The 21,401-nt window shown below is 44.0% G+C and overlaps 2 protein-coding genes across 2 annotated transcripts in view; both read left to right on the top strand.

Annotated features, from left to right (window-relative positions):
- The window catches only part of LOC135933816 (protein NLRC3-like), a 225,038-nt gene that overhangs the window by 123,620 nt on the left and 80,017 nt on the right, over positions 1-21,401 (top strand). The gene's annotated exons all lie outside the window — the stretch shown is intronic.
- LOC134643111 (vascular endothelial growth factor receptor 1-like) overlaps positions 1-21,401 on the top strand; it is a 66,862-nt gene that overhangs the window by 20,319 nt on the left and 25,142 nt on the right. Inside the window, exons 5-10 of the mRNA XM_063495344.2 lie at positions 11,992-12,333; positions 12,460-12,792; positions 12,937-13,263; positions 13,530-13,862; positions 15,578-15,901; positions 15,982-16,323. Of these exons, the coding sequence (XP_063351414.2) occupies positions 11,992-12,333; positions 12,460-12,792; positions 12,937-13,263; positions 13,530-13,862; positions 15,578-15,901; positions 15,982-16,323 (2,001 nt within the window). The remainder of the gene's footprint in view (positions 1-11,991; positions 12,334-12,459; positions 12,793-12,936; positions 13,264-13,529; positions 13,863-15,577; positions 15,902-15,981; positions 16,324-21,401) is intronic.

Genomic DNA, 21,401 nt, shown 5'->3' on the forward strand with positions numbered 1-21,401 from the left:
CAGGAGGTGGCTGACAACCGCTCCGTTTCGTAGTCAGTATCCGTAGCCAGTCTTGTTAATGATCTCACTGAGGGGGTTAAGGCCTATGCAGAACAGCAGTGGAGACAGAGCATCTCCTTGGTAGATCCCGCACTTGATGGTGACTTGTGCTATGGGCTTGGAGTTGGCCTCTAGTGTTGTACGCCACATCCCCATTGAGTTCCTGATGAAGGCTCTTAGGGTCCTGTTGATCTTGTACAATTCTAGGCATTCCAGTATCCAGCTGTGGGGCATTGAGTCATAGGCCTTCTTGTAATCAATCCAGGCACAGCACAGGTTGGTCAGCCTGGTCTTGCAGTCTCGGCTGACTGTTCTGTCTACCAGTAGCTGGTGTTTTGCGCCTCTGGTATTCTTGCCAATCCCTTTCTGTGCCCCGCTCATGTATTGACCCATGTGCCTGTTCATCTTAGCCGATATGATGCCTGACAGGAGCTTCCATGTAGTACTGAGGCAGGTTATTGGTCGGTAGTTGGATGGGACCGGTCCCTTCTTGGGGTCCTTGGGGATCAGGAACGTCCGACCTTCGGTTAGCCATTCCAGGTGTCTCTCGTTAACTAGCAGCTGGTTCATTTGTGCTGCCAGACGCTCGTGGAGTGCAGTCAGCTTCTTCAGCCAGTAGGCGTGAACCATGTTGGGCCCTGGTGCTGTCCATACAAGCCAGGTCTCCACGGCTCTACTCTGTCCGTACATACATGTGTGGGGATCGGTAGTTGCCGTCGCCAGTTGGTCACAACAGTAAGGTTTCTTTTAGAGGAAAGAACGTGAACAGCATGAAAATGGCTGCCGCTAACAACAACCACCCACTAGGAGACTCCCACAACTACTACAATAGTAGGGTAACCCCCCCTAGTGGTGCTATAACCCAAAAGGGTTGTTACAGCAGGACCCTCAAGCTCCCAGGCCTCTGGTAGAGGACCCGAGCTTGAAGGATAAACCGCCCGTAGGGGCATGCTGGGTGTTTTTTTTTTATACTGTATCACATAACCTTTCTTCTATAACAGAAGATAAAAAAAGGAGACCTGGAATTATTTACTCTCTACATATATGTACATCAAATTGAAACCTTATATAACCTTAAATAATTACATTACACTACACAACTTGATATCCTGAGTAACCATCATAATATCCCTGAGTCCACACTTGTTCATAACATACACAATTATTGTATATCACGGATGACATCCTCTCTTAAGTTCACTAGAGCAGCACATATTCTCAGTATCTTGTCTACTTTAGGAGCCATGCTTATAGGAACAATTTATGAAAGTATTTTGTAGACTTTTAAGCATCTTTTAAGCATTTTTATTTTTGTATATAAATAAATGTTGATGTTGTGCTATGGGATTGTGTGCTTCAGTTTTACTTATAATGCGCCAAATGACTACAACAGACTACTCGAGGCAATGCCGTCCAGAGTAAGGATTTTGTTAGACAGTGTTTCTAAGATTTTTACGCCCCGTTACGATAACCTCAGTTTTATCTGAACTTAGAAGCAGAAAATTAAAGCTCATTATGTGTCTAAGACATCCCGGCAGTTTAACCAATAAAAGTGGGTATCATATGCATAGCAGTAAAAATGTACGCTATGTCTTCTAAAGCACGTATAATGTAAACAGAACTGGTCTTTGCACAGAAGCCTGTGGAGCTTCATAATTAACCTCGGTGTGTGAAGAGGCCTCTCCATTTAATAATAGCTGTAATAAAATGTTATGGCCAACGGTGTTAAACGCTACACTTGCTTTACAATGCCACTATTCATTCACTCTCACATTCACACACAGGTGGCGGCAAGCTACTGTTGTAGCCACAGCCGCCCTGGGGCAGGCTGACAGAGGCTAGGCTGCCATATCGCGCCATCGGCCCCTCTGGCCATCACCATATAAGGTTCACCATATAAGGTTCACAGGAAGAGTTGAATTAGACACACATTTACTATTTTTCTTTGTACTCTTTCTTTCTTGACATGTTTAATATGATTACTATCAGAGGAGAAAATGAACCTTGTGTAGTTTAAAACTTTTTATTTAATCAAACTGTAATGTTGTTGAACTCTGACTGCCGTGTCTTTTAATCTTGTCAACAAATCCTTAATCACCTAAATGTGCCATTTATCATCTTGTAAAATGTTTCCTCTGCTTCTGTTGCACATCTCCCCTGACACTCTCTGTTTCACCTGCCCTGCGCAGCTGGTCCAACCCCTGCCTCCTCAAACTGGGGTGTTTAAATCTCTTTACCTCTGTTGTGAACTTCACGCAAAGTTTGTGGTAACAAAATCAAACTGAGGAGGAGGATCTCATTTGAAAAACACACACTCAGGAGACAAAATAAAAAACAGTCTGCTCAAAGCAAAAGCAGAGCCCTCACAGCTGGTAGTACAATACACTGTGACGACGTACGTATTAGATACCCTCAGTCCCAAAAGCATAAATGTGATAAAAATGGGATCACCGAGAATATCCTAAAAATGGCATTGAGGGGGTGTTACAGTGAAAAAAGCAGCCAAATTTTCATCTGAAAATGTTGAATTTTAGTAAAAACAATGCTCTGTAGTTTGATACTGTCTTTACAGACAAAGCGGATGTTTAAAGCCTTTGGACGCCCATTTGATGAAATGCACTCATTCTCCTTATCAGCTGGAAACATTAAAGCCGTAAAATGGCTTTTTTGAACGGATAAAAACTATTGAACAACATCGATGTTAGTCTGATCCAAAATTTGAATGTACGTGTGTTGAAAGTGTAGGTCTTGTTGAATTATTAAACATACTTTCTTTAATTTTTCGAGCCGCAAAAACCAAAACTTTTAATTTTCTTCTGCTTGAGTCTCGGCCTCGGGATAGCTCTACTCATCATTGCTGAGTCAGTTGTCTGTTTGTGCTACTTTTTTCAAGGAGCAGTGGATTATTGGTAAAGGGTGACTTTATGTGTTTAGTTACTTAAGTGGAAGTACTGTGGAAAGTTTTACCTTACATACATAGGGCTGACAGTACAGGTTCTGAGGTAACTGTTTACAAAATGTTATAATCTATTCAAAGGTTCTTTGCAATTTTACATTGATAAACATTATCCTTAACATATTTGGCCCACACTAAGTACTATGACCATCACACTGTCATTTAGAATTGTTTAAATAACTTGCGTCTTAAGTCATTCCATCACACAGAAAATTAAAAAACCCCACATGGTTCACTTTTATATCACAAAATGTTAGAAATATAAGTCATTCATAACAACCTGAAAGGTTGGGAGTTTAAAATGCAAACCAATGGAAGCAGCAGTAGAAGACTATAATGTCACAGAGCACACGGTGTCTATTATTGTGTAGACATTTATAAATAAGAGCTTAATTTCTTAAGAAATAAACAGGTGGAGTGGTCTTTATCAAAAGTATAAGTCACATCTGTGGCTAAACCACTGTACCCAAAAACTTTAAAAATCTACTGTGTGTGAGGCTGTGGGAGTAAAGCTTGCCCTTCACACCCGCGTGTAACAAACCATTTGTTGGGGGTTGTGGATTTGACACCTCAGCATTGTGAAAGTGGGGAAACATGTTTGTGGCTGGGCATAAGATTTCTGCTTACAACTTAGAATCTCAGTTCTAAATGAAATTCAAATGTTTTTTTGTTTTTTTAAGTGTGGCTAATGTATTATTTGACTTCTAAGGCACACACACACACACACACACACACACACACACACACACACACACGAGAACAACAACAACACAGAGAAGAAGAAGAGGGGCCAGTTTTACTACGCTTCATAAAAACGCAATCATGCATCTTCCAACTGTATCTTTCTGTTCTGGCTTTAGAATCATTGGTTGTTTACTGATCCGTACTTTGGGAGTCAGACTGTTGTGATACTGGGAGAAAAGGATAAGGTTTGATAGACTAAACTATTACACACAAACCTTCAAAAACCTAAAGAGTGTGTGAGCCTGCTAGCTGTGTGGTTCAGCAATAACTTATCTACAAATGTGTTAGTAAAGAGTGACGTGTACTTCTGTCACATTAAGCAACGGTTTAAGAAATTTCACTGCAAACTATAAAAGGAATCTGGATTTAAATAGAACATAGTAGTGATGGATTAAGTGCAGGAAACACTAGTATAAGGTGTCTATGGAACAAATCTCCTTCAGCGTTCAAATGACCAAAGTGAGGACTACAAGCGTTTCTCTCAGTTGGTTGTGTTTCGGGTAAAAGCAGCTAACTACACTGAGATTGCTCCACATTGTTAGCGAGTTAACTCTGGATGTCTGTGGGTTTGTCAAACTTGGTGTGAACAAAAGCAGAAAAACAGTAAAAGATGCAGACGGCGAAAGTTTGGTTTATTTTATGAACACAATGAAACATTTTACAGTCCACAGAGCAAAGTAGCATACATGATAAATAGATACACATAACACGGACAGTGAGAAGTAAAACTCGTCGTCTTACCACATTTACAGTTTATATTCTGTAAACTTAAAATAAAGCCCCAGAAAATAGAGTTTAGTGTTTTAAAGACATCTATTAAAAACATTACTGAAGTGACACTTTAACGATGCTTCATATCACAGTGTTCTCTCATTAGTAGATGTCTGCGCTGTCACTTGTCATGAAAATGTCCGGAGCCAGGGTTCAAGCTTCCTCTTCAATCACCATTGATCATTAATAGGGCCACAAAAGATTTGTCACATTATGCCCATAAACAACATGCTTTTATAGAAATCATTGTGACACAAAATATTTAGATTCTTGTTTCACAATGTGCATGAACTCAAAATCTTTAGAGTTTCATATTTATAAAGTATCGCAAATAATACATTTATACCATTGTATGAGCTACACTTCTTGTAAAAAATGATTGGAAACGCGTTTGAAAAAGCTCCTGCTGTAACCTTCCTTCTGTGAGGGCACACACACTCACACTCACACACACACACACACACCCAGAGAGAGAGAGAGAGAGAGAGAGAGAGAGGGGGATCATTAATACAAAGGATTGGTGTCGGTTTTGGATTTTCACTTGTTGTTGGCTTTAATATGAACAGTCACATAAAATTCATTCCGATTTTTTGCCTTTGCTTCAATTAGGATGTTTCTTTAAATCTACAACGCCTTCCTTGTCAAAAAGTTTACTGACATAGTAAAGAAGTAGCTATGGAAATCTGTAAGTATGAGCAACAATAGCTTAAGGACACTCTTTTATTTAGCACGTCTCTACCATTGTGAATGTAGCTATATAAATAAATACGCTCAAGAGTCTATCGTATGTTTGTCATGCAACTAAAAATTCGAAAATATATTTTTAAATCAGTAACTTTGCAAATTTAGAGGATTTGTTTTCGGACAACATATGTGTCACATTTTAAACAGTGTTTGTATAATCAGCACTGACATACAGACATTTATGCGCTGGGCAGGGGCGTCACTAGGATTTAAGGACAGGGGGGGCTTAGCCCCCAAGAGATGCACACAATACGAACGAATGTAGTGAATGAGCACAAAATTTCACAAATAGAAAAAGACTGAGAAATTGCTTTACCACTTTTTTGGACCGATTAAACATCCTAGGCCACCGACTGATCTATTGCTTTATTTCCATCTGTTTTATAATACAGTACAACAAGAAAACAGAGGAAATATGTTTGCTGCATCAATAACAAGAAAAAAACTGAAAATTAAAAAATACATAATTTTTATGGCTGCATACACCAGTTACTTGGTGGGTGGAAGCATCAAAGAGTGGCGTCTGGTTTTAAGAGTGGCAAATCGGTCAATCACTATGTTGTGACTCAGACGCTGAAGCGTGTCTTTTTCAATAGACATGACTGCAAGTCTGTGAAGTATTTTCTGACCCATTGTTTAACGCAGCCAAATGCATCTGAGTGTTTGCCCTTAAGTGTGTCACACACAGCTTGTTTGCAGATAAAAGCTTCTGCCAGGTCTAAAGTCTCTTTCTGCAGGAATTTGTGGAGTCCTTCAGTTACAGACAGAATCAACTGAAACATCAGTAGTGCATAGACTGCTGAGAACTTGTAGAGCTTTGCTCTGGGACCAACAGCTATGGAGGATCCAATTGCAGATAGGCACTCCAAAATGGCAGGCAATGTCTCAAGAACTGCACTGATTGATCGCAACTGACATGCCCAGTAAGTGTTTGAAAGTTGCACAAGCTCAGTTTTTGTCAATCCAAGCTTTGCCTGAGTCTTTATGAACTTATGATGATTGACTAGGGAGGTGCTGAAGAAAGCACACACTCCAACAAGCTGAAAAGCTCCACAGCCTCTGGGACAGCCTTGCAAGTATTGCACAAAACCAGGTTGAGTTGATGAGTATACAAATGCACATAGATAGCCTCAGGATGGAGCCTTCTAAAATGTGCTTGTACACCTCCAGTGGAGCCACTCATAACGGCTGCACCATCATATGTTTGTGCTACACACTTAAGTTCTGCAAGACCATAGTTTTGGATCTGCTGCTGAATCTCATTTGCAATGGACTGGGCATCAAATGATTTTATCTCTGCTAGTGCAAGGAAACGCTCCTTCACTGCCCCCTCTGACACGTACCTGACACAAACAGCTAACTGCTCTGCCTTTTCATCCCTTGCCTTATCTGCCATGATGGTATAGACTTTAGACTTTGTCATTTCAGATACAATGACACTAGTAACTTCCTGGGCACAACAGTCAATCGTGTCATTCTGGGATGTTGACAAGAAATTCTGTGCATTTGATGGGGGGTTATGTTTTTGAAGAAAAGGATCGAACTCCTTCAAAAGCTCCGTTTGGGCTGTCTTCACCTTCATCACTGACCAAACTATCATGTTTGATGTTTTTGCCAAACACTACATGGGAAGCAGAAAGCTGCATTCTGGTTGACTGAATATTCTAACCAGTTGTGCTTTTCAAACCAGCTGTGGTTAAATGCTTGCTTCTGTGTACCAAAAGTATCATGTGAATAGCTCTTCAGCTTTACCTGTCTGGGCCCTGTGTCTTTGTCACCCAAATCAAACCCTGTAGTAGAATGAGTTGCTGCAGCTGCTTCATCATTTTCCCTCTCTTGGCCTGTTTGCTCTCCTCTCTCTGTAATAACTTGATCTTCCTCTGCCTCTCAATCCATTTGCCTCAGCTCCTCTGTCTCTCTGACTTGAACTTGCCTGTTGACCTTCTCTCTCAGCCTCTCCTTCTGCCTGCCCCTTCAAGATACATTAAAACATACTGAATTGTAATGTAAATTGCTAATATCATGACTTCTGCTCACATGCCACAGTAATTTGTTACTCCCAAATATTTTGAAGTTACAAACATTACATTTTGAGCATGCAAGTGACTAAAATGGTTGCAATTTAAAGCCCTAAAAAATATTACTAAATCACTTGAATTGAAGTAATATTAAAATAGAACCCTCAAAAATATGTGAGTCAGGCTAATTTGACTTATATATATCTTTGCTCTCTCCACTTTCTAACCTTGACTCTCCTAAATAAAAGCTCAAGTTAAACAGGTCTTATATGTTGTACCGTGACTGAAATGTTTCATATTTCATAACCATATTGAGTTCCATAAAATTCTAATCAGACTGTCTGCATCACAAATGACTCCATCCTGTGAAATCTTTGACTCACCTCTCCAGCAGAGGTCTCTCCCCTCTCACTCTCTGTGCTCCTCTGCCCTGACTCCTACAGGTTAATAGGGATGGAGAAGTGATTATTATTATTTCCACTGATGATAACCATACCTGAATGAGCTCAGCTCGATTTTTCAGAGCTAAAACGAGTGACAGAAATTAACAGTATGCTAACAATTTAACTTAGTGCGCTAGCCAGGTTTTTATTTATCAAAATGGGAGCACCTGGTTCATTAATTACATGGGACTCTCTGCTGTTAGCTGGAGCTAACTAACTGTTACTACCAGCCAGTGATGAAGACTTACTTTTTTGCGTATATCCATGTTTTTTTTGCAGTTTGCAGCATGTACGCTAGTGTGTCCGCAGGTGTATACAGCGGAGTGTAAAGTAGCAGTGAAAACGAGGACTGGATTTTCAGCAATGTGGACGTCCCCTGTGAACAACTGGAACGGATTGGATAACGAAGCACTGGCGCTACCTTAACAATGTAAAGTGAAAGGGACCAACCGAGTTATGATCATATTTATGTGAATAGCGACAGGTTTATATTATTATTTCTTTATAAAGATGCTGGAATATGAGTTTAATGAATTTGTCTACAAGTTCTGTTAAAAAAAATCGAATAAGTTACAAAAAAAAAAAAAAAACACCAAATTATTTAGGGGGGCTTAAGAATATTTTAGGGAGGCTTCAGCACCCCTAAAATAGGCCTAACGACGCCACTGGCGCTGGGTATAACAGACATGCTTACCGTGTGAAAGGCCCGCCGATGTCTTGGAGCAGAGAAACACGCTGTATTGTTGCTTTTCTCTATTGTATAAGCAAAGTCGACCGCCAAATGACTAAGGTGTCGGTGTTGACATGTCTTTTTATTTCATTCACACAGACAATGAATACTGAACAACATACATTAAACCAGGTGTCTCCCAGCCCAGTAGTTACCAATCATGCGAAGCGTGGCTGGTTTAACACGACGGGCATAACGACTTGCTTCTAGCAGCTGTGCAATATTGTCGTTAATTGCGCATACTATATGTTGTGATGATCTCAGTTCAGTCATGGTGTGTTCTGCAATTCTGCTGAATTGTGTTTTAGTCCCATCGACTGTGTACGAGCGTACAAACAGGCGAATGGCAGGGATGAATCGGAATGTCTTGAGCCTCAGCATCACATCGTCGTAGTAGGTGTCAAAGTAATACTCGGGCAGTTCGAACAACTGTGTTGCACCTGACTGAGTTGAGCTGTTCGACATCCGTAGCATGTTTCCTGTAGAAAGGCGTTTAATGCCAACATCACCAGGTGATGGGTTGTAAGCTTGATGTCGATAATGGTTTCCTCACACAGACCCGATCCTGTAGGATCCTGCAGCAGCTGAGGAGAGGGGGGAGGAGGTGGTGGGGTCTGGATTAGCAGCGCAGGCGGTGGGGAGTCTGAGAGGTCCCACGCTTGCATGTCTCGCTCTGAAAATGGGAACAATAAAAATGTTATATTTTGTTGCATAGATACACACACACACACACACACACACACACACACACACACACACACACACACACACACACATTTATGCCACTGTATAAAACCATATCCTTAAACCATGTAGTGTGGCTCTTCTATGCTCAGAGGGTAAGGATTTAACCTCCAGTTTTCAACCCCTCTGGCACCAACAAGACTTTCCCTGTCATCACATACCCTGAGAATAATAAAGTCATCGGGTCTACGGTTAAAACGATCAGCCTCGCGTTGTAAAGCTCAGGGCCTGTTGGACTGTTCCACTGGGAAACATACAGCATCTCTGGGATGACTACATTGTCCAAGACAGCGCAAACATGACTTGTGACTCCCCCCAAACACTCCCTCACCACAATCTACGCGAAGTATAACTGCTCCGCTGTTATATTTAACGGTATACACATACCTATTACTGCCTTGCTATTCTAACTTAAATTTAGACCCATCTACGACGTTTTTACAGCGTTGCTTTTTACGATGAGGGGCTTCGGGTACATACACCTGTACACGTACCTAGAGCTTCTGTGGCTTGGGCGATGTTCTGGCTGTTCGTCATGGTTGATGCCGACGTCATCCTGCACTCCTTAGTTAGAGGTGTTGTTTGCCCTATATAGCTTTGTGATCCTGTAGAAAGAATGAGAAATACACATTTAAATGTTACTATGTGTGAAACAGGTAAGATTGCTTCTAAACAATGAGGCACAAGCTGTTTTGTGTGAGAAGAAGAAATACAAACCTTGTGTAAGTGCCGCGTGGGGTGTCCCAGTGTGCCAAGTTCCTAAAAATCAGGCTTTTGTTTAGAAGAGAAAACAGTTTGAATATTTTTTGATATACAGTTGTATAAATTTAAAAAAGCTATAGGTATATTACTACTTACAGCAATGCGTCTGCATCATTTTGAAGAATGAAATATGCAACTTCATCACACTGATTCATCTTATCCTGCACATCTTTTCTGCGAGACCTGTTGCAGTATTGATGATCTTGCTGTGAAGGATCATCCCACCAATCAGCAGCTGAAGAGATTGGTGTTCATAAACCAGCAGAGACAAAACATCATATCTGTGTGTGTGTGTGTGTGTGTGTGTGTGTGTGTGTGTGTGTGTGTGTGTGTGTGTGTGTGTGTGTGTATGTGTGTGTGTGTATGTGTGTGTATGTGTGTGTGTGTGTGGAGATGATGGCCTGGGCTAAGTCGACTGAAGGTAACACTGTGGAGTTTGAATAAGACAAAAATATGGTCAAATGTACACTCACACTGTTAGCATAAGAGAAACTGTAAAGTGTCACTTACTTTATTATATTTTTGAGGGAAATTTCTCATTCTAGATTCTTTCACACAAATGCAAAATCATAAATGTCAACATAAAATGTTCCTAAATCCCCTAAAAATTTGTCACAATTTTTTTTCAATTATTGTGATTGGATTTTATTTGTCATTCTAGAAAAAGTCACAAATGTTGGTACTTTTGCAAAGGTTGCATTTAACGTTTTTACTTGAGTTTTCATGCAGCTGCAGTCGCTTTAAATGAATGATAAAATAACTGCCTCTAATAACTCTGTTAGCATGTTCTTTATAAACACAAACCTGAGACTTTTACAGCCCTTGGAGCTAATCTCTCTGCGACAATTAAATGAAGCCATAAATAGCTTTGGCAGAATCGGCTGGCGTTAATTACTAACCACGAGCTTAAGCTTTCTCTAAAATTGAGACTTTGCTGCTAATACCCAGCTAGTGCTAATACTAATGCCATTCACCACAGGCTATTTAGTAAAAGTAAAGAATTGCATGATTAATATGTAAAACGGTGGCAAACCACATTTACACTTTCACTTACCGTGTACAAATTCTGTGTTTTTGTTCGTGTTACTGGAAGCTGTCACACTCAAAGTGGTCTGATTGAGCTTTCTTCTTTTCTTCGGTGGGGGTCGGTCATAGCCCAGATAAAGCTCTGGGTCGGGGTGTAGCTCTGTGGGCTTTTTATCAATAAAATGAAAGGAGCAAACATAAACTCTCTTTGGAGGGTGTTGGAGTCTTAAAGCTGCCAACCACGCTAGTTTCTGATCCTCCTTCCGCAGCAGAGTGCAGTGCATAGGGCGGTGGGCATGGACAGGCCTTTCTAAGTTGTTGATGCTCAAGGCAAAAGGTTTGCTTGAATTATTGTGGCAGCCGACAACAGCACACATTGAACCCAAGCTCATTCTCGAACAGGTAAAGCCGCTAATTACGAAACTCATGACGCCTTCTATGGCCTGGCCTGCTTTAACAACGTGCTGACCTTATTTACAATTAATGTTGTATGGATGTAATAACAAAGTAACTGATTTTGTTGGTAGCAGCGACTGAACACTGGCTCTCGCTTTGAGTAATCGGACGTATAAAACCGGACAGTAGTGGTCTGTCATGGCAGCCTACATACGCTCTTACAGAAATCTGTGAATAATTAAACAGAATATTTGTGTTTTACCTGGACCTATGATGAAGGTTCTGTGTGGTGCTGTGTCCTGGAGCAGACTGACATCATCACCTGCTTCTCTCTCACATCATCTGAGGCTGGATAAATGTCAGCAACTCACATTCTGTCTGTTCGGTCCACCTCAGACAGCAATCTGTGTGTGTGTGGGGGGGCTGCACGTGATCAGGTCACTGCTGTCCAAAGCAGTGATCTTTGATTCATTATTTTGAAGTCCAAAATAGCCTCTAAATAAAACAGGAAACACTGAAAACAGGATGAAGATCTACTGGTTACACAACAGAGGACGTGATGGAGGATCACACTCACTGATGTCTGTCTGTCTGTACACTTTATGTTGTGCCTGTCAGTTCCTCAGCCAGAGGTGGTGGAGGTGCCAAAGTGGCAGAAGTCTGTCCTGCTGCCCTTTAAAACCACAGCTGACCTTCCTCAGGATGTCACAGTGGAGTGGAGACTCACTGAACCCAAGCACATGAAGGTCCACCTGTATGAGAGTGGAAACAATCAGCCAGATAAACAGGACCAGGATTACAGAGGTCGCACAGAGATGGATGAAGATCCACTGAGAACTAAAGACCTCAGTCTGACCCTGAAACACCTCCACCCTACTGACAGTGGAGTCTACACCTGCAACATCTACAACACATACAGAGCCATCCTGCTACAGAAATCAGTGATTCTCAGTGTCAGAGGTGAGTGTAACAGCTGTTTGTCCACAGTGACTGAAAACAGGATGAAGAGCTGCTGGTTATGATGGAGGATGAACCTCACTCATGTCTGTCTGTCTGTGTTCATGTTTTACTCTGGTTTCTTCTCAGTCAACAAAGTGGAGGCAGTGGAGGTGACAAATGGGGAGGAGTCTGTCCTGCTGCCCTTTAAATTCCCAGCTGACCTTCCTCGGGACATCACAGTGGAGTGGACACACAACAACATGAAGGTCCACGTGTATGAGACTGGAAACAATCAGCCAGATAAACAGGACCAGGGTTACAGAGGTCGCACAGAGATGGATGAAGATCCACTGAGAACTAAAGACCTCAGTCTGACCCTGAAACACCTCCACCTCACTGACAGTGGAGCCTACACCTGCACCGTCTACAACAAGGATGGAAACAAGCTGCTACAGAAATCAGTGATTCTCAGTGTCAGAGGTGAATTTAACAGCTGTTTGTCCAAAGTCTGAATCAGACTTGTATAATCTTGTGTGTCCAGCTGTTTTCAGCTGTGTGGCTGTTTGTGCAGCCTCATACTTGAACACACTGATATCTGATTGACATCTCATGTTCTCCTCTCAGAGTACGAGAAGGCGATGGTGACAGAGGGGACAGAGTCTGTCCAGCTGCCCTTTAGGATCACAGCTGACCTTCGTCAGGACGTCAAAGTGGAGTGGAATTACGAAAAAATGAAGGTCCACGTGTATAAGAGTGGAAAAAATCAGCTAGGTAAACAGCATCAGGGTTACATCGGACGCACAGAGATGAATGAAGATCCACTGAGAACTAAAGACCTCAGTCTGACCCTGAAATATCCCCACCTCACTGACAGTGGAGTCTACACCTGCACCGTCTATGGCAAGGGTAGACACACTCTGCTACAGAAATCAGTGGCTCTCTGTGTCACAGGTGAGTGTAAAAGCTATTTGTCCACAGTGTGAATCCCAGATGTGTAAACCTGTGAGTGTGTCCAGCTCTTTCCAGCTGTGTGAGAATAAAAGCAGCACAGCTGTTTGTGCAGCCTCACACATCAACACACAACAGTTCAGCTCCAAGTCAGAGAAACACTGAGAACAGGAGCTGCTGGTTACATAGCAGAGGACATGATGGAGGATCAACCTCACTGATGTCTGTTAATCTCATGTTCTCCTGTGTTCTCCTCTCTGATTACCCAGTGGAGAAGCACATTGTGACACAGGGGGAGGAGTCTGTCCTTCTACCCTTTAAAACCACAGCTGACCTTCCTCAGGATGTCACAGTGGAGTGGAGACTCACTGAACCCAAGCACATGGAGGTCCACGTGTATGAGACTGGAAACAATCAGCCAGATAAACAGGACCAGGTTTACAGAGGTCGCACAGAGATGAATGAAGATCCACTGAGAGCTAAAGACCTCAGTCTGACCCTGAAACACCTCCGCCTCACTGACAGTGGAGTCTACACCTGCACCGTCTACAACAAGGATGGACACACTCTGCTCCAGAAATCAGTGAGACTCAGTGTCAGAGGTGAGTGTAATAGCTGTCTGTCCACGGTGTCAGTAAGAATTCAGTCAAACAGCTGCTAATGCATCATGGAAATGTGATGTATTTTGATTTGATTTGATGTACCTTTATTAGTCCCACAAGGGGAAATTTCATGTTAAGGCTGCCGACCTACAATGGCGGCGCCATCTTACCCTCCGACCAAACATACAGTACACAAACATCACATGGGGAAGACAGGTCAGAGGGGTATAACATGGAAAAAGCACAACATGAGGAAAGATAAGGAGAAAAAAATAACTCCCCCCAGACTGAGCTCCAACAGGGAGATCAGTTTGAGAACAGAAAAAAACACCTCTGCACATAGCACATGAAAAAACTCTTAATACACCAAAGAAACACATGACAAGCAACAGGGATGGGTAAAGGGTGAGAGACAGCCGATGTAGACAGTACATCCGGGCCTGCAGCCTATGCGCTGGTCTCCATGATCCACTGTCAGCATCGGAGGGGAATAAGTGTCGAAGGCGTTTGGAGGGGGGATGAGTGTATATCTGCATGTGTATATATGTCTGTGTGCGTGTGTGTGTCCAGAGTTCAGCTGAGACAGTGTCCTTCGCCCTGCCAGGCTAAGTAAACAGTCTTCCAGCCAACCCAGGTGGCCTTGCATAGAATGGGAAGAATAGTCTAAACACAGTCGTTATCGGGGTGTTGTTGTTCAGCTCCAGCCTTGAGACCGCAGCTGGCGCCGAAGGGGTCTCCGCATGAAGTGATGGTGCTTTTTACTTTAGTGCGAACAACTCATATGAATTTCAAAGCTGTTCTAACAGTCCAACACTGGTCACTCAATCTCCCGTTGGAGAGCCGTGAGCTTCCTATGATCCTATGAGGGCCCGGTGGCGCCAGTGTCCGGCAGCCTCGCCTCTGTCAGTGCGCCCCAGGGTGGCTGTGGCTACAACGTAGCTTGCCATCACCAGTGTGTGAATGTGTGTGTGAATGGGTGAATGACTGGATATGTAAAGCGCTTTGGGGTCCTTAGTGACTACAAAAGCGCTATATAAATACAGGCCATTTACCATTTATTTACCATTTATATTATCCAAACTTACGTTCTGTGATGTTGTCATTCTTGTGGTCAAAGAGCAGGTTCTGAGAACTCATGACCGCAGTACGCTTCCCAAGATGTAATCCAGTTTGCACTCAGAGGTCTTGTTCTGAGTATTTACGGCAGCCGTGCGGTTCTCCATGATCTTATCCGTGCTGCACTCAATGAGCCCATTTCGAGAAACTCACGCCTCGTCCCATCATTTCAGTCCCAGCGGGCAGCCTTGTGGGGGTTTGAACAGCCGGTTCCGCTTCCTTAATTCTTCGATAAGTCAGGGCCAAGCCAGCTCCGATCAGCCAGAACCCTGTTATCATGGTTCCGAATAGGTAGATATCTTCAACACTCAGGCTCACCCGAGCCCAAACTTCTCGTTGAGAAAGGGGTGTCAATTGCATTCTAGAGTCTACCATCAAAACAGAGATAAGCTCTGAGTGTGTCCAGCTGTTTCCAGCTGTGTAAGAATCAAAGCTGCACAGCTGTTTGTGCAGCCTCACACATCAACACACAACATTTCATTTCCAAGTCAGACAAACACTGAGAACAGGAGCTGCTGGTTACACAGCCGAGTACATTTTTTAGGATCAACCTCACACATGTCTGTCTGTCTGTCTGTACTCTGAAATTCTGCTTTCAGATGTTGGGATGGAGATGGTTGTTACACAAGGGTTAAAGTTTGTAATGCTGCCCTTTATAATACCACATGACCTTCCTCGGGGTACCACAGTGAAGTGGAGACACAACAATGTGACAGTCTACAGGTGCATACATGTAAATGTTAACTCACAGTACCAGGATTACAGAGGTCGCACAGAGATGAATAATGGCGCCCTGACAACTGGAGACCTCAGTCTGACACTGAAAGACCTCCACCTCACTGACAGTGGAGTCTACACCTGCACCGTCTACAACAAGGATGGACATATGCTGCTACAAAAATCAGTGAGACTCAGTGTCAGAGGTGAGTGTAACAGCTGTTTGTTCACAGTAAGTAAAAGAAAAGTGAATGATGTGATATGTTCTGCTCTGGTCTCTTGTCAGATAATGAAGTGAACATGGTGGAGGTGACCCAGGCGAAGGAGACTGTCCTTCTGCCCTTTAAAACAACAGCTGACCTTCCCCAGGACGTCACAGTGGAGTGGACACACTCAGGCTCCAAACACGCCAAAGTCTTCGTGTTTCAGAAAAGCCAAAGCCAGGTAGAAGAACAGGACCAGGTTTACAGAGGTCGCACAGAGATGAAGGAAGATCCACTGAGAACTAAAGACCTCAGTCTGACCCTGAAAGACCTCCACCTAACTGACAGTGGAGTCTACACCTGCAACGTCTACAACAAGGATGGACACATGCTGCTACAGAAATCAGTGACTCTCACAGTCACAGGTGAGTGACTAGATCAGACAAATAAATCATTTCATGTATGAAGAGATATGCCCGAATCCAAACTGGAAGCTGGTTCCACAGAAGAGGAGCCTGAAAACTGAAGGCTCTCCCTCCCATTCTACTTTTAAATACTCTAGGAACAACAAGTAGGCCTGCAGAGCGAGAGTGAAGTGCCCTAATAGGGTGATATGGTACTACAAGGTCATTAAGATAAGATGGGGCCTGATTATTTAAGACCTTGTATGTGAGGAGCAGGATTTTGAATTCAATTCTGGATTTAACAGGAAGCCAATGAAGGGAAGCCAATACAGGAGAAATATGCTCTCTCTTTCTAGTCCCTGTCAGGACTCTTGCTGCAGCATTTTGGATTAACTGAAGGCTTTTCAGGGAGTTTTTAGGACTTCCTGATAATAATGAATTACAGTAGTCCAGCCTGGAAGTAATAAATGCATGAACTAGTTTTTCAGCGTCACTCTGAGACAGGATATTTCTAATTTTAGAGATGTTGCGCAAATGGAAGAAAGCAGTCTTACATATTTGTTTAATATGTGCATTGAAGGACATGTCCTGGTCAAAAATGACTCCAAGGTTCCTCACAGCATTACTGGAGGCCAAGGTAATGCCATCCAGAGTAAGAATCTGCTTAGATACCATATTTCTAAGATTTTCAGGGCCGAGTACAATAACCTCAGTTTGATCTGAATTAAGAAGCAGAAAGTTAGCGGCCATCCAGGTCTTTATGTCTTTAAGACATTCCTGCAGTTTAACTAATTGCTGTCTGTTACCTGGCTTCTTGGATAGATAGAGCTGCGTGTCATCTGCATAGCAGTGAAAATTTATGCTGTGTCTTCTAATGACATAGGGGAAGCATGTATAATGTAAACAGAGTTGGTCCTAGCACTGAACCCTGTGGAACACCATAATTGACCTTAGTGTTGTTGGGTCTGTGTTTCCACAAGCCCCGCTAGTTCTAGAGACTTATTCATCATGAAAGAAAAGAAGACAGCCTGCGATCGATCGATTACTTGCAAGGGAGGCCTCGTCTTTGTTCACCACGAAAATGACCCCAAATCCGGCCTCCTCCCGCTGCCTTTTATTGAGAAACAGTTCACACAAAACACATCACAGCAAAGCAACGCCCACGTGGTTCTAAGACAAGGCATTGTATGTATATATGTGAACTTCTGTATGCAAGTAAGAATGTGTGTGTGTGTGTGTGTGTGTGTGTGTGCGTGTGTGTGTGTGTGTGTGTGTGTGTGTGTGTGTGTCCTCCTGCTTACATCAAAAAGACCTTTATAAGGATGTGTCGGTAATAAAAACACTACCGCCCCCCACCCAGAACCTCGAGAATCTGGGGAGGGTAGGACAGAAAGAATTCCTTTCTTCACACAGTTAAACAATGTACCGATGGTAAGCATAAAATGACAAACATTTAACAATTTACTCTAACACAGGTTTACTTCAGAAGGTTTGCCAATTATCGGCGAAAAAAACACGGCTCAAAGTCGACTAACTCATGAAAAATGATCTTTAATTTTACATTTTCCGGAAAATGGAGATTTAGCACAGAAACACCAGCTCAAGTCAAGTCTGAAACATCAGGTGTCATTACTGTTGACGTGAATTATGATCTTACAGTTTTAAATTTCCTTCAATGTCGCCTGCTCTGGCCCCTGGAAGACAATTGACTATGGTTGCCGGTGTCTCTAGCTTCACATGTCTAAAAACAGAATCACCAATTTCCAGAGTTTGACCCCCGGCGGGTGTGTCGCCGAGTGGGGAAAAACGGTTAGACACATGAACAGGTTGGTGGCGTACCTGGGGCAATGTTCCCTCTAATTTTTCACGTGTCTGAGCGAACACACAAACTCCCTGAGCGATCCCTTGGACCACTGTGAGCGACATCAGACGTGTGCACTGTGGTCATGCCGGCATCTAATCCATCCAAGTTACATGGTTTATTAAAGTAATCAAATTACAGTGTTTACATTTATGTTAGACTACTTTTAATTAACTGCTTTAGCCCATTTACAATGGAAATGTAAAAAAAATCTAGCCATTGACCTGTGTAGTATGTTAACACTATTGGAAGTAAAAATAACTTGAACTCCAATTTTGAAAACACAACTTTCTTTCTTTCTTTTTAAAAAAAGCTCTGACTTGTATTATGAGTCTGTGGTCTGGGAGAGAGTCCTGTAGCTCTCTGTCTGCAAAATACAGTAAATAATGACCAATGCTGGGCAATTAATTATATATACTTTTTTTTAAAAGTAACTGAGTTATGCAAACAACAAAGTTTTTTGCAGCTGTTTACCTAAAAATGTCACGGCGAGTGAGATGAGCCGTGTGGAGATGAAGGAGGATCCAAACGCAGGCACTTGTACAGGTGTGAGGGTGGTTTATTAAACACAAAATCAAATGGACAAAAGGTGAACGGAGCAAAGACTAAACTAAACTGGGAACAAACTGACTACAGAACACGAACCTGAACATGAATGAGAGCGGGCGGAAACAGATGACGGTTGACAGCAGGGAAACACATAGAATGAAGCAGGGTGGATACACCGACGGACCAGCCACTACAATGACTAAAGACGTGACTTAAATGCACACAGAGAAACACAGAGCGATTACACACAGGTGGGGAACACAGCTGGGAGTAATCAACAAGACGAGAGAGGTAATAATAATAATAATGGATTGCATTTTATATAGCGCTTTTCGGGACCCCTCAAAGCGCTTTACAATACCACTATTCATTCACTCTCACATTCATACACTGGTGAAAGCAAGCTACAGTTGTAGCCACAGCTGCCCTGGGGCAAAACTAAACACACTCACATGAGACGCAAACCTTCACAATAAAACAGGAAACAGGAAACCATCACACAAGGACGCCGACTCGACACTTGAGAGAGAGAGAGAGAGAAAATGACATATGGAACTAGACCTATACTAAGCAGACACGACCGAAGAACAAATCCTTAAACATGAACAAACAGAAACATGGAACTCTAATAATACTCTATCATCATCATAATCATCACCACCACCACCAGTATACAGGAATAATCCATCATTCAAAATCAAAACATAACACCTCCAAAATGCTGGGTCGAACCGACCCAGAACCGTGACAGTACCCCCACTCCAAGGGCTGGCTCCCGACAGCCCTAAACAAAAACAGCACAGCAAAACCAAGGACCAGACCAGGGCGGGCGGAGGGGGTCAAGGAAGGAGGGTCCGAAACAAAAAAAAACAAGGAGCACAAGAGAGTCCAAACAGTCCAAGAGGCCGGCCGTGCAGACAGCAACGGCGGCGGCGCCGGGCAAACAGTTCTGGAGGCCGACCGTGCACACGGCAACGGCAAAACCAATCAGCAGGTCCGGAGGTCGGCCGCGATGCCAGCGGTGGCGACGAACTCTGTCCGGAGGCCGTCCTCGACGGCCGTGATGCCAACCTTGAGGCCTGGAAAGCGGCCGGCAGAGGCGAGGCGGAACAGGATGAGCTGGGTCCCATGACGGTGTGGCAACCGCAGGACCAGACGAGGCTGGGCCAGGTGTGGACGAGTCTGACGAGGCAGGGCCAGGCGTGGACGAGTCTGAAGAGGCAGGGCCAGGCGAAGGCGGAGCAGCAGCTGGACCAGGCGAAGGCGGAGCAGAAGCTGGACCAGAAGGCAGCGGGACGGCTGCGGAACCTGACGGCAGCGGGACGGCTGCGGAACCTGACGGCAGCGGGACGGCTGCAGGCGGCGATGATGATACTGCTGCAGGCGGCGATGATGCTGCAGGCGGAGATGATGATGATGTAGAAGTCGCGGGGGATAGTTCAGCAGGTGACGGCTGAACAGACTTCCCCGGACCGTCAGCAGACATGAGGATGTGCTGGCTGGGCCCCTCGGACCCACCGGCTGACTTGGCCTGAGGCTGGACGGGCTCCTCGGACCCTCCAGCCGACAAGGCAGGACGCTGGCTCGGTTCACCTGAACCCCCAGTTAACGAAACTTCAGGCTGGACGGGCTCCTCGGGCCCTCCAGCTGACGAGACATGAGGCTGGACGGGCTCCTCGGGCCCTCCAGCTGACAAAACCTGAGGCTGGCTGGGTTCTCCAGAACCCCCAGCTGACTTGGCTTGGGACTGGACGGGCTCCTCGGGCCCTCCAGTGGAAGCAGACACAGAAGCAGCAGGTACGCAGACCTCTGCCAGTGTGGACACTGGCTGCGACTGAGCAGCACAGTGGCTAGACTCAGGCAGCAACAGTGGGATGCAGTCCTCAGAGGGCTGAAAGTGTTCCCCAATACACTCAGCAGAGGACGGAGGCGGACGGGTGAACTCACTTGAACTCACAGGGGGTGCTGAGAGCCGAGAATGTTCTGGTGAGTTCCCCGGTGAAACTGCTGGCGCTGGCGTCTTGACCTCTAGGGGTCCAGAGTTGGCTGGTGACTGATACCCAGCCTCTGGGGAGGCCCTAGAGGGAGTAACTGTCTCTGAGGTGGCCAGATTAAGAGAACCAGCAGATGTAATGATGAAGTGTGTTCCCTGCTTAGAATGAGACAGTGAGGATGGTGGCTGAATGGGTGAGTGAGCAGACAGATGAACAAGTGGCAGCTGAGCTATAGGCAGCGGAGCGGCTACAGACTGACCTACAGGTACCGGAGACGACTGTAGTGGAGGCGTAATAGGTGGTGGAGAGGCTGACTGAACTGAAGGCAGCAGAGAGGGTGACTGAACTGAGGGCAGCAGGGCTGCTGACTGAACTGAAAGTGAGGATGGGACAATATGGCCAGAAAAACCTGTTTCAGAAAGGTTTATTGCTTTCCCTGAAGGAGCTGACGGAGACAAGAAAGCTTCCCTGACACATACATTCCCTACGTTCGTAGTGCTAGGCTCAGCTACTCCGGGCATGGGAACAACAGAGTGGAAACAGTCATTAACACAGAGCGTGGGCTCAGGAAAAACAGTCTTTGAAGCAGTGGCCATAGAAAAACCACTGTTATCCTCAGTGGAGACACAGAAAATGAACTAGACCTATACTAAGCAGACACAACCGAAGAACAAATCCTTAAACATGAACAAACA

The sequence above is a fragment of the Pelmatolapia mariae genome, linkage group LG15, assembly GCF_036321145.2.
Source record: "Pelmatolapia mariae isolate MD_Pm_ZW linkage group LG15, Pm_UMD_F_2, whole genome shotgun sequence".
Classification (NCBI taxonomy): Eukaryota; Metazoa; Chordata; class Actinopteri; order Cichliformes; family Cichlidae; genus Pelmatolapia; species Pelmatolapia mariae.